At 44.9% G+C, this 19170-nt stretch overlaps 1 protein-coding gene across 1 annotated transcript in view; it reads left to right on the top strand.

Annotated features, from left to right (window-relative positions):
* syn2 (synapsin II) overlaps nucleotides 1–19170 on the top strand; it is a 424737-nt gene that overhangs the window by 199185 nt on the left and 206382 nt on the right. Inside the window, exon 2 of the mRNA XM_033037240.1 lies at nucleotides 10353–10410. Within this exon, the coding sequence (XP_032893131.1) occupies nucleotides 10353–10410 (58 nt within the window). The remainder of the gene's footprint in view (nucleotides 1–10352; nucleotides 10411–19170) is intronic.

Raw genomic sequence — 19170 nt, 5'->3', positions numbered from 1 at the left:
CTGAGTTACTCCCGCATATTGTGTCTTTCCAATGCAGATTAGCGTCTGCGATTCTTTGCTCCTGCATTACGGGGTCTATCTCGATTCCCGATAAAGTCTAAAACCCATCCTCCAGAGTTCTCAGCCCAGGGCGCCCATAAACAAGCCCTTAACTCCACACTGGGGACAGAGGCTGAGAGGTGTACAAAACCATGAGACGAACAGGCAGGGAAATAGACAGAGTCCAGGGTAATATATGTCCTTTGCCCACAGAGGGGATTCGAGGACCAGAGGGCATAGCTTCAAAGTGAGGGGGGAAGATCTAATAGGAATCTGAGTGAGGGGTAACATTTTCGCACAAAGGGTGGTGGGTGTATGGAACAAGCTGCCAGAGGAGGCAGTTGAGGCTGGGTCCATCCATACATTTAAGAAACATTTAGACAGGTACATGGATAAGACAGGTTGGGAGGGATATGGACCAGACGCAGGCAAATGGGACTAGTTTCGATGGGACATTTTGGCCGGTATGGGCAAGTTGAGCCGAAGGGCCGGTTTCCACACTGTAACTCGATAACGCCAGTGAGTATATGATCTAAGATAGTCCGAGGGTCTCGCATGAGGTAGGTAGTAGTTCAGGAATGGTCTGTGGTTGGTGTTAGGATGGTTCAATTACATAAGTGCTCAAATGTAGGCACCGTTTTCGCAGTGGAAGCTCCGAGACTGCAGCGGGCGATTGTCGTGTTGGCTGGGACTCCTGTTATCCATGCAGGATAATGCCTATCCGTCCATGCCTATTTCCTTCGTTCCATAGATGCTGCTGCACCCGCTGAGTTTCTCCCGCTGAGGTTGGGCAGGCGAGGATTATGTTACTTGGAGTGCAGGAGGCTGAAGGGTGATCTAATGGAGGTGTATAACCGAGGGGAAATGCACAGACTTTTACTCAGGGTCGGGGCATCAAAAAGTAGATAACACGGGTTTAAGGTGAGAGGGCAAGATTTAATAGAAAGCTGAGGAGCAGCTTCTTTACACAGAGGGTAGTAGGCAACGTTGCCTATTTCCTTCGTTCCATAGATGCTGCTGCACCCACTGAGTTTCTCCAGCATGTGTGTGTGTGGGTGGGAGTAGGGGGGAGGGGGTGGGGGGGGGGGGAGAGAGATAATGCAGCCTGAAGAAAGGGTCGCCTGTCCATTTCCCTCCGTAGATGCTGCCTGGCCCGTGGAGTTCCTACAGTCTTAGAAACTGCTTTAGACAAAAAGAGACACAAACTGCTGGAGTAAAATAGCTCAGCAAGTGAGGTACCTGAACACTCAAAAATGAAAAAGAATGAAAATGTGATTATTTAACCTCCCTTCAACTATTTTGTGTTTCAGCATGAGAGGGATTATAACATTAGAGACATTCATCTTGTAGTGATGTGTTAATGAAGAATTGCAGACATCAATCTGATAGTAAAAAATATATTTATTTAACAATGAGGTAAAACAAGCACTGACAATCAAACTGCTCAGTTACTCACCGTTCGCAGGAGTTCCCACGGTACCCGCAAGAGTTATTACGGATATCGCACGGATATCGCACTGGCCACTTGTTCATATAATGTTGCAATGCTCAACCACAAGTGTACAAGTCACTCTTGGAGAAATTCAAACTTTCTTGAATTTTCTCCCGAGTGACCAAGTTACACGAATACCTGCCGTTAGCGCCACGGTGGTCCACGGTGGTCCACGAATGCCGTACTGTTATCGCACGAGGTTCCCACGATGTTAAACTCTGGTTCACTCTTGCGTCAAGTCGCCCCGTGAAAAAGCCACTTCACGCAGCAGATCAGGCAGCATTTCAGGAAAAGGTAGACACAAAACGCTGGAGTAACTCAGCGGGCCAGACAGCATCTCCGGATGTTACTCCAGCATCTGAAAAGGATTAGGGGACGTTTTGGGGTCGAGACTCTTCTTCAGACTGATTGCATAGGGGAGCGGGGAGAAAATAAACATGGAGAGGGGACCGGACTAGATGTGAGGTGTTTTGATAAGACAAATTAAGGCAGGACTCCCACAGGCTTTAGGGAGTGCTATAGAACAGATAGTGCTAGGAATGCAGGGTACATTTGGAAGAGGTTACACAGGTAGATAGGGTGGTGAAGTAAGCATTTGGCATGCTTCATCGATCTTCATTGGTCATTGTATTAAGTACAGAAGTTGGGATGTCATGTTACAGGTAAAGATATCGGTAAGACTCCGTTTGAAATTCTGTGTGCATATCTGGTTGGTCAACATTTAATTAAACCATGGCTGAACCATCTCCATGTGCTTCAACTCTTCTCATGTGCCCTTTCTCCTTCACCCATTGTTCCCCAAACTATCAAATATTTATCCACCTCCACTTCATCAGCTTCCACTGCCCACCAGGACCAAGGATTACAGAGATCCACCATCTTCTGCGATAATCCATTTCTTTGCACCTCAGTTTTAAATTACTGGTCCTTTACCTCATAGATATGTTTGTTTCCTCACGACTCACCTATCAGGGAAAATAAACCAACATTTCCCCAGCCACTGAGGATGTTTGAATAAGGTCTGGTTGGCTGGTTGGCTTTGGGACGACAGATGGCACAATGGGCTAAGTGTTCGGCTGGCAACCGGAAGGTAGCCGGTTCGAATCCCGCTTGGAGTGCATACTGTCGTTGTGTCCTTGGGCAAGACACTTCACCCACCTTTGCCTGTGTGTGAATGTGTGTGAGTGATTGGTGGTGGTCGGAGGGGCCGTAGGCGCAGATTGGCAGCCACGCTTCCGTCTATGAGGTAAAGGACCAGGGCAGCTGTGGCTACAGAAGTAGCTTACCACCACCGAGTGTGACTGAGGAGTGAATGAATAATGCGATGTAAAGCGCCTTGAGTATTAGAAAGGCGCTATATAAATCCCATCCATTATTCATTATTATTAAGGTCCACCTTCATTCTTCTAAATGGCGAGTTAAACGGTCCCATACGGTTTGGTGTCTCTTGGTAGGATAACGCCTCTCGTCACTGAGATTAGCCCTCCTTTGGAGTTCCTCTAACATTTCTTTAGATGAGAGACTAAAACTGTGCGTAGTATTCCAAGCGAGGCCTCACCCACAACCTGTGTTGGTGGCCCATCAGTAACGACGATGGCAAGCTCAACTCTGGTGGGTTCTGACATGGCTCACGAGTCCAATTCATGAACCGCACACTCGAGGGCAGATGAAGGTCATCGCTGGCGGGTTCTGGTGGCAGCCTCCCTCCTCTCCCTGGCTTTGGTAAGTCGTTCGCACTGCTCACACCCTGTACAACTGCAACAAAACCTCCCTATTTATAAACAGCAACCTTTTTACAATGAAGGCCAAAACAGTATTTCTCTTCTTAACTCCTTGGTGGATTTTTGTTAGCTTTATGTGTATTACACAAAAAAGCTGTTAGCTTTTTGTAATCCATCTTCTAGACATCTAGATCGCCCTGAGTTTCATTCACTTGCAGTCTCTTTCTGTTCAGGTAATAATCTGCCTTTCGGTTTCTCTAACCGCGCACCTCCCCACATTACATTCACGTACCCGTCAATTTATCTATACAACATTGCAGAATTACAACAACATGCCAACAGTACCCTACAATAACTTGCCTTGCTACCTATTTTTGTCTCATCAGCAAACCTGAAAACATTACATACTATTCATTCACTGTGAATGTCTCGATGGTAATCATGTATTGTCTTTCCGCTGACTGGTTGTCTAGCAACAAAAGATTTCCACCGTACCTCAGTACACGTGACAATAAACTAAACTAAACTAAAATCCCTTGAGATCATTACTGTAAAACAGGAACAATTGATGACTAAGAACCAATCCATGTGGAACTCAACTAGTTACCTCATTCTTGTCTGAAAATTACCATTTACTACAAATCTTTTTTTCTATGTCCATTCTAACACTTTCTTCAATAGCACAGGCTTTTAATTTATGCACCAGTCCGTGTTACACCTTTTAGAAACCTAAATACACATCTATAGTGTAGGATGGAACTGCTAGTGGAAGTTCCAAATACCGCATGCCAACTGGCCTTGGATTAAATGCATAAAAGTGGATGGGGAGTTAAGGATGAGGTGGTGTGGTTGAGGCAGGGACTATCCAACGTGGAAGAAACAGACAGGTACATGGATAGGACAGGTTTGGAGGGGTTTGGGCCAAACGCGGGCAGGTGGGACTAGTGTAGCTGGGACATGTTGGCCGGTGTGGGCAATTTGGGCCAAAGGGCCTGTTTTCACACAGTATCGCTCTAGGACTCTAATAGAGAAGCTATGGGGAAAGAGGGATAGGAGTGATTCTGCAGAGGATGAAGGAGGGTAGTGATAGAACTAGAGGAAACAGATGAAACTGCTGGCCTGGTGGAACTACACAGCGCCAGAAGCCCGGGTTCGATCCTGACTACGGGTACTGTCTGTACGGAGTTTGTCCGTTCTCACTGAGACCTCGTGGGTTTTCTCTGGGTGCTCCGGTTTCCTCCCACACTCCAAAGATGCATAGCTTTGTAGGTTAATTGACCAGTAAAAAAAATTGTGAATTGTTCCTAGTGTGTAGGATAGCGCTAGTGTATGGGGCTGATCGCTGGTCGGCGAGGACTCGATGGGCCAAATGGCCTGTTTCTGTGCCATACCTCTGAAAGTCTAAAAATAAAGGAGATAACAGGAAAGTGAGAGAATGCGAACATACTAGATGGAGAATTGGCAGAGGGGCTAATTGTTTGCATGGATTTCTAACCTGAATTACCACATAAAACAGAAAAGGCTGAGTGAAAGAAAAAAGTGCTGGAGGAACTAACTGGGTCAGGCAGGATATTTGTAAGTGATAGGAGTAGAAATAGGCCCATCAAGTCTACTCCGCCATTCAATCATGGCTGATCTAACTCCCTCCTAACCCCATTCTCCTGCCTTCTCCCCATAACCCCTGACACCCGCACCAATCAAGAAAATGTTCCCGGGAACATGCATAAAAAAGGACTTTTAAGCTATATTTTTAATCTTTATTAAGGGAAAAACGTTGTCAAATTGAAGGGAACTTGCTACTGCACACCGCAGGGTGAGTAAGGTGGGCCAAAAAATGTTGCTTGATCGTGTACTGTTTTGGCTGTATTTCGGGCACATACTTACAAACAAATATATATACAAGATACAAGATGAGAGTTTTGGTAATATACTAGTCCAAGTGCAGACCGGTTGGGTCCCAGTCCCCCAACGCAATATTCCACTGCGCAGGCGCAACTGCCACATTAAAAGTTGAGCCATTGATGGCAGAAATTAAGTTAAAGTTAATAAAGTGAATACCCGTGGAGCCGTTTGTAAAATAGAACAAAACTTACTCGTGGAGTCGTTGGGTCGCCGTTGTGATGCCAGGCAAGTACACGCAAAAAAAAATGCCCATCTGAAAATCGGCAAAGGCCCCAACTGCACAGGCGCTGAGAGATGGCGTCATTTTCAATTGTGACACGACTGACGGGCCTCCCCCTACTGCACGGGCACGACCGGCAAGTGGGGGCGCTGTTTTAAGTTAATTTTAACATCAATCTGAAATAAACTTGGCTAATGCACATCACAGGACAATGGTGAGTAAGGTGGGCCGAAAATGTTAGCACTATCGTGTGCCATTTCGGGAACACACACATATATACATATATATACAAACAAACAAACAAGATGAGAGTTTTAGTAATAGAAAGATATATGTAAAATTCTTAAGGGATCGGACAGAGTAGATGCAGGAAAAATGTTCCCGATATTGGTGGAGTCCAGAACCAGGGACACAGTTTAAGAATAAGGGGTCGGCCATTTAGGACTGAGACGAGGAACAATGTTTTCACCCAGATAGTTGTGAATCTGTGGAATTCTCTGCCACAGGAGGCCAATTCACTAGATATTTTTAAGAGCGAGTTAGATTTAACTCTTAGGGCTAATGGAATCAAGGGATATGGGGGAAAAGCAGGAATGGGGTACTAATTTTGGATGATCAGCCATGATCTTATTAAATGGCGGTGCTGGCTTGAAGGGCTGAATGGCCTACTCCTGTACCTATTTCTATATTTCTATTTCTTATGTTTCTATGAAAACAGCAGGATAAAAGTTAAAGAAACTGAACAGCTTTGGTTGCTTCCTATGAGTAGCTCCACAGGAAAGCACTAAAATATACAAATCTCCAATCTGTGACAGGAATGAAGCATTAATGTAAAGCACTGCTGTTCAAATCAGCAAAATCCACTTAACATTAGTCAAAAGTGATTCACGGAATCATACTTAAAGGTTTTATTGTGCAGTTACAAAATGGATAGCATCCCTGGAATATCAAATCTGAACAACATCAAAGCTTTTGTCAGTATTCAGACCTATGCTACCATGGCATTTCTGAATCCATTAATTACCTTCAAAGTTGGTTGCCATGGCAAGTAGTTGAATCACGACTTCCAGGCTTGTTTCGAGTTCGAACATATTCTAATGCAGTACTGAAAAGAAATTAGTTGAAGTCCAGTAAATCCCAGGTATATACAGTGAAAACAATGTTCACAAACGATGCTTCCCTGACTCTCCAGTCTGAAGAAGCGTCTTGATCCAAAATGCCAACTATTCCTTTTCTCCAGTTGCTGACTGACCTTGCTGAGTTACTCCAGCTTTTTGTATCTATCTTCAGTTTAAACCAGCATCTGCAGTTCCTTCCCACAGACATGTTGTTGTTGTGTTACACTTCATCACAGCAAGGACAGAGAATATTTAGTCCAAAATGGGTTTATGTTTAATCATCAGACTGTTCTTTGAATTTGTTCCTTGTTACGAGCAGCCATTGCTAATTGCTGCAGTATTATCTATAATTTAATTCTGGAGAGCGCTGCCTTGAATACAGCATTTGCCATCACCAGAAGCCAGGTAGTGCCCTAATGGGTGCCCTTCAGGTACTGAACGCTAGCTGGCTGCGCCTACATCAGTTCCTTTAACATTTAATGATTAGTGAGTTGTTTTGCACAGTGTTTCCACAAATCATATATAGGACAGCTGAAGAGCCTGCTTCATCTGTTACGCAGTCTGTGCCACACAGTGAATCTCATTGCATTTGCATTTAAAAAATAAAAGCTGTTCACATTTCACAAAAGCTGCAAAGACAGGATTATAATTCATAATGAAACCAGCGACGTCATCTGGTATGATTTGCCAGAGATGTTGACATCATTGTTCATAGTCCTGCACCTTCATCAGCGTTACTTTTTTGCATATCTTTCATTCATTTGTTCTACATTTCTCCGTCGACATCTCCCTTTTCTCTTTTCTCCCCCTGACTCCCCCTGGCTGAAAAAAGGGTCTCGACACGAAACGTCGCCCATTCCTTCTCTCCAGAGATGCTGTCTGTCCCGCTGAGTTACTCCAGCCTTTTGTGCCTATCTCTAGACTTAGCACTCAGGTTGAAGATCCTTCACCAGAACTGGGAGTTCGGACCAAGGATTATTAATTTTCAACGTTAATTCTGTTTCGCAGGTGATAGGGGCAAAGTTTGAAGAGGAGATGTGCAGTGGAAATGTTTTTCACAGAAGCTGGTGGGTGCCTGGAACACGTGACCAGGAGTGGGGATAGAGGCAGATACTATAATGGCAATGAAGAGACTTTTAGATAGGCATACGGATCTGCAGGGAATAGAGGAATGGATCAAGTGCAGGCAGATGAGATGGGTTTGTCTTGGCATCATATTATAGATAGACGTTGTGGGCCAAAGGGCCTGTCTCTGTGTTGTACATCTCTATGTTCCACCTTCTATTTATCCCAGATAGGCAGCTTGACTTGCTGACTATTGTGACATTTACTGTTTGAGAAAGAACTTCAGATGCTGGAAAAATCGGTTGGACAAAAAATGCTAGAGAAACTCAGCGGGTGAGGCAGCATCTATGGAGAAAAGGAATAGTCTGAAGAAGGGTCTCGACCTGAAACGTCGCTTATTCTTTCTCTCCATAGATGCTGCCTCACCCACTCCAGCATTTTTTGTCTGCCTTCAACATTTACAGGTGTTGTTTTCTATTTCCGGCCTCCACAGTATTTTTAGATGTTCACCCAGTTCATCTCACTTTATTTGTTTTCAAAAATGAGTCCCGCTTCACCATGGTGTTTTTTTCCAATGGATTCACTTCTTACAAGACCACTGGAGGTCTATATTTACATCAGTAAACACTTCATGAACCCACCTTTGCCCAGTTTACAATTCAGTTGTGTCTCACCATCTCCTGCTTCTCAACAACTCATTAAGGCTTTTTGTCCACAATAGCGTCACAGTGTCAGACAGAAACATGCCATTAGCCCACCAAGTTCATGTCATCCATAGTTCCTATCTACAATGAATCCCATTCGCCCGCATTAGCATTCTGTGAAAACATTCCCCCTCGGATTCCTCTAAACCTCCTACATCTCACCTTAACATCTCTGGACAGAAGGAGTGGGTGTAATATAGATCAGCTACACGAATGGGCAAAGAAATTGTGTTTGGAGCTTAATCCAAGCACGTGTGAGGTGTTGCACTTTAAGGAGTCAAATGTAAGATGTTGATATTGATATATTGTCGTCATGTGTACCAGGGTACAGTGATCCAATGATATATTATCCAATGAAGTCAGATATTACTGTGCATGAATCAATCAAGCCAGACACAAGTATAACAGGAGAAACATACCAGAGGGCAGAATATAGTATTTCAGCATTGTAGTGTAATAATTCCATAGAGAAGAAGTCCAATGTACACAATGAGGCAGATTGGAAGATTGGGACAATGCTTTAGCTTATGGAAGGACCATTCAGAAGCCTGATAACAGAGGGGAAGTAGCTGTTCCTGTACCTGGTGGTGCACCCATTCAAGCTATTGTGCCTTCTGCCCAATGGGAGCCGGGAGAAGAAGGAATGTCAGGATTGAAAAAAGACTGTGATGATATTGGCTGCTATCCTGAGGCAGTGTGAAGTGTGGCCGGAGTCAATGTTGGGGAGTCTGGGCTGTGCGACACCATGTAACTATGCTCTCTGCCTCCTTCCTGAACTCCATTTTGTTATTGTTTGTGATCCAGCCCACCACAGTGTTGTCATCTGCAAACTTGTACTTGGAATTAGATCAGAATTTTGCCAGACAGTTGTGAGTGTAAGAGGAATCTAGCAAGGGGTACAGAACGTATCTTCAAGGGGCACGAGTGTTCAGACATATTGGAGGAGGACGTATCATGGTCTGTGGGCCAAAAGGGGAAAGTAAACACGTTAAAGACAGGACCCTCAATTAATTGATAGAGGGCTCTTAGAATCCAAGTCCAAAGCTCCCTGAAAGTGGCAAAAGCAGTAGACAGAGTGGTAAAGAAGGCACTGTTATGCTTGCCATCATTGGTTGGGGATTTGAGTATAAGAGTCAGGGAGCCATGATGCAGCTTTATAGGACTTTCATTAGGCCACACTTGGAATATTATGTGCAATTGTCATCACCCCATTACAGGGAGCATGAGAAGGCTTTGTGGGAGATGGGCACCAGAATGCAGCCTGGATTAGAGGGTTCTAGCTATCAGGAGAACCTGCAGGTTTGTAGGTTAATTGGCTTCTGGAAATTGCCCCTAATGCGTAGGATATGAAACAGAGATAACACAGAACGAGTGTCCAGGTGATTGTTGGCCAGAGTGGACTTGATGGGCCGAAGGGCCTGGTTACACACTGTATCTCTAAAACTAGAAGTAAAGGGCAGCACGGCGACGTTGTGCTACTGCCCTGCAACGCCAGGGACCCAGGTTCGATCCCGACTACGGGTGCTGTCTGTACGGAGTTTGTACGTTCTCCCCGCACTCCGAAGATGAACAGGTTTGTAGGTTAATTGACTTGGTGTAAATGTAAAATTGTCCCCAGTGTGTTCATGTGCCCATCACTGGCTGGCGTGGACTCAGTGGGCCGAAGGGCCAGTTTCCACACTGTATCTCTAAACTAAACTAAACTAAAGGTTGGATCAACAGATTGTTTTGTCTGGAACTTTGGAGTCTGAGGGGAGACCTGATAGAACTTTATAAAATGATGAGATGTGTGGAAGAGTAGACAGAACCTTTATCTCCTGGTGGAACTGTCAAAGACTAGAGAGCATCGCTTTCAGATGAGATTTGTACGGTTTAAAAGAACAGGCTTTTAAGATGCTTTTAGATTGGCACGTGGATACGCAGGGAATGTTGGAATATATCATATGTGGGCAGATGAGGGATTAGTTGAACTTGGCATCTAACTTTGAACCGAAGGCCCTGACAGCGATCTAAACATGAGTTTTTTAAAAATACAGTTATTTGTGTTGCTTTTCAGATGGTAGATCATATAAAATGTTATTTTCTTCCCAGGGCAAAGCTGTTCCGAGGAAAAAAGATCCATGGGGATTATGATATCAGAGTGGAACAGGTCAGTATTGTTTCCTTTCTTCAAAGTTGTTGTTGCTTATAATGACATGTAAGTGTGATATGATGAATGAATGGACAATAGACTATCCATATGGGGGTCAAACACTACTCGTGTTACGCTGGTAAATCGATGGTTAATAGAAGACCATTTCGATAGTTGCCTTGCTAACGAACTGCAGTGATAAATAGTCTGTTCTGTCACACTAGTAGATTCAGCAGTATCCATGAAAAACAATTTTCACCAACTATTCATCGGTGTTATCAGACACTTGTCGGGCTGCTCGGTATCGCAGCGGTGGACTTGCAGCCGGAGACCCGGGTCCAATGCCGTATACGGGTGCTGTCTGTACGGTGTTTGTACCTTCTCCCCGCGACCTGCGTGGGTTTTTTCCAAAATCTTCAGTTTCCTCCAACACTCCAAAGACGTACAGGTTTGTACGTTAATTGGCTTGGTATAACCCTAGTGTGTGTAGGATAGTGTTAAAGTGCGGGGATCGCTGGTCGGTGCGGACGGTGGGCCGAAGGCCCTGTTTCCGCGCTGTATCTCTAAACTAAACTAAACTAGTTTTCAGTGTTTGACGACAGGCATTACAGTGATTGCAATTGGCTTCCAACGGCAACATATTGCAAAATGAAAATAAGCTGTGTCATTTCATTTGTGTAAAGCAATAGATTTCAATGATGTACCAAAACAAATAATTATCCTATCTAAAAAGCTAAAGTAACTTACCAAATAGTAAAAGGCTTGGATAGAGTGGAGAGGATGTTTCCACTAAGTGGGATAGTCTAGGACTAGATGTCACAGCTTCAGAATTAAAGGACGTTCCTGAAAGAAGGAGATGAGGAGGAATTTATTTAGTCACAGGGTGGTGAATCAGTGGAATTCTTTGCCGCAGATGGCTGTGGAGGCCAAGTCAATCGCTGAGATAGATTCTTGATTAGTATGGGTGTCACGGGTTCTGGGGAGAAGGCAGGAAAATGGGGTAAGGAGGGAGAGATAGATCAGTCATGATTGAACGGAAGAGTAGACTTGATGGGCTGAATGTTCTAATTCTGCTCCTATCACTTATGGACCTATGACCTTACGATTGCTTATCTGACAACTCTTATGAAAATAGGCATTTAGCCTTATAATTAAGTAGCTTTAGCTGTCGCCTGCAATGAAACTCCTTTATGTTTATAACAAGATGAAAATAATGACTTGCTCAAAGTGAATGACGGCAGGGTAGTAACCACTGGTGGTGACATTATCGGCAACTTTATAGTGATCATCTATGCCTGTGTTTGCCACTGGAACTGCGATGTTAATCCATTTACTTACAGGAATTTGTCGGCTATTTTAATTCATTTTAACACAAAGTCTCACATCCAGATAGATAAATGCTAACCTGCAAACCTTGCCCCCCCCCCCCCCCCCCCCCTCTAGTCCCTGTGTCCCACCTGAAAACACACTGGTTAGTAAATGTCCCTACGGTTTCAATTTTTGCTTCAGAACAAAGAAGGAATCTAAAACAAGAATAACAAAACAAATGAATGTAATTTGTAAGCATTAGAAAGCTAACATAAAAATTGGAAAATTAATAGCAATTGCATATATACAGTTGGTTCAACTGTAAAATCATAATAAAACTAAATATAATATATGTGTGGGGAGGAACTGCAGATTAAACTGAAGATACATCAAAAAGATGGATTAACTCAGCGGGTCAGTCAACATTAGGTTTGCCAATTTTCTCACTCCCAAATAAGGGACAAAAGGTCAAGATAAGGGACAAATTCCCGACGGCAATCCGTTGACCGACGGCCGTGGTTGGGTGAATGATGAGTTGGCTCGGGTGCTGGACTGCACACAAAGCCCAGCGGGTGGGCCAGCTGAGGAGCTTTGGCCCGGGCGCCGGACTTTGCGCACGACATCTCACACAAAGTCCGGCGTCCAACTCATGAACCGATGATCAGCCACAGAAGGAGGGGTGATGGTGTCGGCGGTAAGCGAAGGTCCGAAGGTCGGACAGCTGTCCTGGTTGCTGACCGATGGGGTCACGGGTGAGGCGCTGCTGCTGCACTCCATGGGCTGCACTACGTTGAGACGGGTGAGGCGGGGCCGGACACGGCGCTCGGACCCGACAGTCCCCTCGACCCGAGTAGTAGCAGTCAAATATGGCACAAGGGATGTCCCGTACAACCCTAGTGAACCTATGGAGGAAAAGAATAGGGGACATTTTGGGTCGAGACCCTTCTTCAGACATAATATACATGCACTTTATTTTGAGAAAGTTACTCTAGTAAGATTATAGAAAGCTTGAGCTGTAGAGATTAATCTAAATTTCACCAGTTACTTTTTTGCAAAACATGTTTAACATTTACAATGAAAATTCCTTTGGAGTTAAAAAAGTCTCATTATTTTTTAGACTATCAGGCTGCTTTATCCTGAATTAGATTGAGCTTTTAGGGCTAACGGAATCAAGGGAAATGGGAAAAAAGCAGGAACGGGGTACTGATTTACATGATCAGCCATGATCAAAGTCTACTCCTGCACCTTTCTGCACGTATTTTCTATGTTTTTATGTTTCTATGAATGCAGTGGGTTCCATCCGGTGGTGATCAACGGTACATACACCCTGTGCTGGAAAGAAGTGAATCAAATCCTCAATGGTCTAGAAATGGAAAGATGCTTGTTTAATTGATCACATGCACACAAAAGGGTGGGGGTGTTTGGGGATTTCACAGAAGAGAATCACCAGGTGCAGTGGGGAACTGGAAGGGGTCGATCGATTAGTAGGTGTAGGAAGGAACTGCAGCTGCTGCTTTACATCGAAGATACACAAACAATGCTGTGAGAATTGTTTTGAGGATGTAATAAGTAAATGGACAAGGGAGAGCCAGTGGATGTAGTGTACCTGGACTTTCAGAAAGCCTTTGATAAACATAGAAACATAGACGTAGAAAATAGGTGCAGTAGGCCATTCGGCCCTTCGAACCTGCACCGCCATTCGATATGATCATGGCTGATCATCCAACTCAGTATCCTGTACCTGCCTTCTCTCCATACCCCTTGATCCCTTTAGCCACAAGGGCCACATCTTACTCCCTCTTAAATATAGCCAATGAACTGGCCTCACTACCTTCTATGGCAGAGAATTCCACAGATTCACCACTCTCTGTGTGAAAAATGTTTTCCTCATCTCGGTCCTAAAAGATTTCCCCCTTATCCTTAAACTGTGACCCCTTGTTCTGGACTTCCCCAACATTGGGAACAATCTTCCTGCATCTAGCCTGTCCAACCCCTTAAAAATGTTGTAAGTTTCTATAAGATCCCCCCTCAATCTTCTAAATTCTAGCGAGTACAAGCCGAGTCTATCCAGCCTTTCTTCATATGAAATTTCTGACATCCCAGGAATCAGTCTGGTGAACCTTCTCTGTACTCCCTCCATGGCAAGAAACTTTCCTCAGATTAGGAGACTAAAACTGTATGCAATACTCCAGGTGTGGTCTCACCAAGACCCTGTGCAACTGCAGTAGAACCTCCCTGCTCCTATACACAAATCCTTTTGCTATGAATGCTAACATACCATTCGCCTTCTTCACTGCCTGCTGCACCTGCATGCCTACTTTTAATGACTGGTATACCATGACACCCAGGTCTCGTTGCATCTCCCCCCTTGGATAGGCCCACTCACCCAGCCTATCCAAGTCACCTTGCAGTCTCCTAGCATCCTCCTCACAGCTAACACTGCCCCCCAGCTTTGTGTCATCCGCAAACCTGGAGATGTTGCATTCAATTCCCTCGTCCAAATCATTAATATATATCTTAAATAGCTGGGGTCCCAGCACTGAGCCTTGCGGTACCCCACTAGTCACTGCCTGCCATTGTGAAAAGGACCCATTTACTCCTACTCTTTGCTTCCTGTCTGCCAGCTAGTTCTCTATCCACATCAATACTGAACCCCCAATACCGTGTGCTTTAAGTTTGTATACTAATCTCTTATGTGGGACCTTGTCGAAAGCCTTCTGAAAGTCCAGATATAACACATCCACTGGGTCTCCCTTATCCACTCTACTAGGTACATCCTCGAAAAATTCTATAAGATTTGTCAGACATGATTTACCTTTCATAAATCCATTCTGACTTTGTCCAATGATTTCACCACTTTCCAAATAAGGTCCCACACAGGAGTAGCAAAATTAGAGCACATGGTATTGGAGGTAGGGTATTGATATGGATAGAAAATTGGTTCGCAGACAGGAAACAAAGAGTAGGAATTAACGGGTCCCTTTCAGAATGGCAGGCAGTGACTAGTGGGGTGCCACAAGGCTCGGTGCTGGGACTGCAGCTATTTACAATATACATTAATGATTTAGATGAAGGGATTCAAAGTAACATTAGCAAAAGCTGGGTGGCAGTGTGAACTGTGAGGAGGAAGTTATTAGGATGCAGGGTGATTTGGACAGGTTGGGTGAATGGGCAGATGCATGGCAGGTCCAGTATAATGTGGATAAATGTGAGGTTATCCACTTTGGTGGCAAGAACAGGAAGGCAAATTATTACCTGAATTGTGTCAGGTTAGGAAAAGGGGAAGTACAACGAGACCTGGATGTCTTTGTAATCAGTCGCTGAAAGTAAGCATACAGGTACAGCAGGCAGTGAAGAAAGCTAATGGCATGTTGGCATTCATAACAAGCGGTTGAGTATAGGAGCAAAGAGGTCCTACAGGGCCCATGTGAGACCAAACCTGGAGTAGTGTGTGCAGTTTTGGTCTCCTAATTTGAGGAAGGACATTCTTGCTATTGAGGGAGTGCAGCTTAGATTCACAAGGTTAATAGCCGGGATGGCGGGACTGTCATATGCTGAAAGAATTGAGTGGGGATCTTATAGAAGCATATACATTTCTTAAGGGATTGGACACGCTAGATGCAGCAAAACATGTTCCTGATGTTGGGGGAGTCCAGAACCTGGGCCACAGTTTAAGAATAAGGGGTAGGCCATTTAGAACTGAGATGAGGAATAACGTTTTCACCTAGAGGGTTGTGAATTTGTGGAATTCTCTGCCGCAGAAGGCAGTGGAGGCCAATTCACTGGATGCATTCAAAAGAGAGATAGAGCATTTAGGGCTAGAGGAATCGAGATATGGGGAGAAGGCAGGAATGGGGTACTGGTTGTGGATGATCAGCCATGATCACATTGAATGGCAGTGCTGGCTTGAAGGGCCGAATGGCCTATTCCTGCTCCTATTGTCTTTGTATCTGTGTAATTCAGCTGGACAGGCAGGATCAGGGACCCAACAATGAATGACAATGGGGGTCGAGGCTGGATGTAATGTTGGGCCCAGTCAGTTTGTAAGACCACGGCAGTTTAGTTTAGAGATACAGCACAGAAACAGGTCCATTGGCCCACCGAGTCCGCTTTGACCTGCGATCCCCGCACATTAACATTATCCTACACACACTAGGGACATTTTTACATTTACACCAAGCCAATAACCTACAAACCTGTACATCTTTGGAGTGTGGGAGGAAACCGAAGATCTCGGAGAAAACCCACGCAGGTCACGGGGAGAACGTACAAACTCCACACAGACAGCATCCGTATTCGGGATCGAACCCGGTTCTCCGGCGCTGTAAGGCAGCAACTCTATCGCCAAGTACACTGCTTAAAACGTTGGGCAGTGTTCGATCAGACCAGGCCAGCATCCCTTTGAGTAAGTTCCCCAGCATTGTGAAGCCATTCTCTACATAGATAACGCAAGCTCTAGATTCCAGCATCTGTTGTCTCGTGTTGCTGCAACCGTTAGTGTTGTCTGGCTGACAAAGCAACAACCAAGGCAGCGGAAAATCACAAGTTTACGTTGTGGGAGTAGAATTAGGCCATTCGGGTCTACCCCGCCATTCAATCATGGCTGATCTCTGCCTCCTCATCCCATTTTCCACGTAGTCATGCCTGCATGTGGAAAGATCTAGAAAACACCAGGCACGGGATGATAGCGCCCGTGGTTTCCAACTGATGGGCAAAGTCAATCTTCAAGAACAAAGAGTCGAACCCTTTACCCTTGACATTCAGTAGCATTATCACCACTAAGCCCTTCCTCTAAATCTGCTGGGAGTCACCTTTAACCAAAAATCAATTGGACCCAGCTACAGAAATGCTGTGACTGCAAGTGGATGTGGAGCACAGCCACAAACCTCACCTCCTCCTATTCTCCAGAGATGCCGCCTGGCCTGCTGTTACTCCAGCAAACTGTCTTTTTTTGTAGCTAGTACTGGCTGGCTGTGCACACAAACATTAATCCATAATCATTAAATAAAGAAAGACGGAACTGCAGGTGTATGGTTAAAACAAAACACAAAAAGTGCTGGAGTAAGTGCTGGTGTGGCACCGTGGCGCAGCAGTAGAGTTGTTGTCTTAAAGCGCCAGAGATACAGGTTCCACCCTGACCACGGATGGAGTTTTTATGTTCTCCTCCAAAGACGTGGGGCTAATTAGTTTCGGTAAAATTGTAAATTGTCCCTATTATGTATAGGATAGTAATAGTGTGTAGGGATCGCTGGTCGGTGCGGACTCGGTGGCAAAATGACCTGCTTCCACGCTGTATCTTTAAACTAAACTATACTCAGCAGGTCAGGCAGCAGCCCTGGAACACATGGGTAGGTGATGTTTTGGGTCATGCCCCTTTTAGCTAGTGGGGGGGGGAGGGGGAAAATAAAGGAGGGACAGGAGTTGTGGGTGGGCAGATGGTTGGACAAAGGCCAGTGATGATGGAAGTAAGGTCTCGACAAAATGTTTGAAGTTGCGAATTGTGAAGCCAGAGGAATGAATGTAGCTGGAGGAGAGGATTATGGGAGAAATAGTCACGAGTCCAGGTGGGGTACAGGGCAAGGCAGGGGGTGTAAGAAAAGGTGGTGTGGGGATTTAAGGCGTGGGAGGGGGGAGGGCTGTAAGAGGTTACTTAACATTGGAGGATTCAATGTTCATACTCTTGTGCTGTAAGCTACCGAAGGTGCTGTTCCTCCAGTTTGTGTGTGGCAATGGAGGAGGTCCAGATCAGAAAGGTCAGTATGGGAATGGGGAGGAGAGATAAAATAGTTAGCAACTGGAGGTCCGATAGGACTTTGCGGACTGAGCGCAAGTGTCCGGCAAAACAGTCGCCAAAACAGACAAAATCGGCCAATGTACATAAGGCCACATCATGTACACCAGATGCAGACGATGAGTGTAGAGGATGTGAATATGGACCTCTGTCTCACCGGGAACTACTACTGGGGTCCCTGGATGGCGATGTGGGAGGAGGTACGGGGTCGGGTGTTGCATCTTCCGCGGTTGCTGGGGAAAGTACCTGGGGAGGGAGTGGCTCGGGTGGGAAGGGATGAGTGAACCAAAGTGTTGCGGAGGGAGCGGTCTCTTCAGAAGGCGGAACGGAGTGGAGATGGGAAGATGTGACTAATGTGATCACGTTGGAGATGACGGAAATGTCAGAGGATGAGGTGTTGGACACGGAGGCTGTTGGATCGAGAGGTGAGGACAAGGGGAATTCTATCCTTGTTCTGTCTAGGAGGAGGTACAACAAACGCAGAACTACAGGACACAGAGGAGACATGGGTGAGGGATAAACCTATGACTGCAGAGAGGAACCACATTTGCTCAGGAAAGAGGACATCTCAGCTGAATAGCCTCATGTTGGGAGCAGATACAATGAAGAGGGAGATATTGAGAGTAGGAGACAGTGTCTTGGCTCGAGGCATGGTGGGAGGAAGTGTAGTTCAATTCAAGTTCCCATTTATTGTCACATGCACCAATTAAGGTACAGTGACATTTGAGTGACCATGCAGCCATACTATCAAAAAGAACACAATACACAATAGAATTTAACATAAACATCCACCACAGTGGAGTCAACATTCTTCACTGTGAAGGAAGGCAATAACGTTCAGTCCAGATAAATGTGGGTCGGTATGTTTGTAGTAAACATCAGTCGATAATCTATTCCCTGTAATGGAGACAGAGACATCAAGAAAGGGGACGGAGGTGTCAGAGATAGTTAGGCCAAATGTATTTGTGAGCAGGGTGGAAGTTGATGAAAGCAGTGAGTTCTGCACGGGTGCCGCCAGTCAAACACTGCAAAGCTGACATGCTCCAACATTATAGAAAATGACTTTGGGTTAATTATACATTGCAATGATTTAGCTGTTGTCAGGGCTTTTTAATTGATTTCTCATCTTCTTTGAGATCCGTTTCTTTTCTGGTAGTAAGTTGACACTGCCTGAGGTGAGGTGGATATTTTTATTAGCTGAGCTTGATATTTAGAATTTTCTTTTAACAAACATTGTTTCCTGTGAGCATCCTAATAGCTCCTTGGCTGGTTTATATACAGTATGAGCTGTGTGGAACTGAATCTCCCGCATGCAAATGCCAGCACAATGCAGCCACTGTGAGGGTGGGAGAAATATTCAACTGGTGATAAACCTAGCCATTAAAAAAAAATGTTTTATTCATTCATCATTTTTTTTTAAAGAGATATTAACCTATTGAAGAAAATAGAGGACAGCACACAACTACCAGCTGAATAGTTCCAATAGTTTGACTTTTTAAAATTAGAGTCATAGAGTGATACGGTGTGGAAACAGGCCCTTCATCCCACACCGTCACAGCGACACTAGTCCCACCTGCCTGCGTTTGGCCCATATCCCTCCAAACCTGTCCTATCCATGTACCTGTCTAACTGTTCCTTAAATGTTGGGATAGCCCCTGCCTCAACTACCTCCTCCAGCA

The sequence above is a fragment of the Amblyraja radiata genome, chromosome 18 (genome assembly GCF_010909765.2).
Source record: "Amblyraja radiata isolate CabotCenter1 chromosome 18, sAmbRad1.1.pri, whole genome shotgun sequence".
Taxonomy (NCBI): Eukaryota; Metazoa; Chordata; class Chondrichthyes; order Rajiformes; family Rajidae; genus Amblyraja; species Amblyraja radiata.
This window is presented reverse-complemented; position numbering and strand designations above follow the sequence as displayed.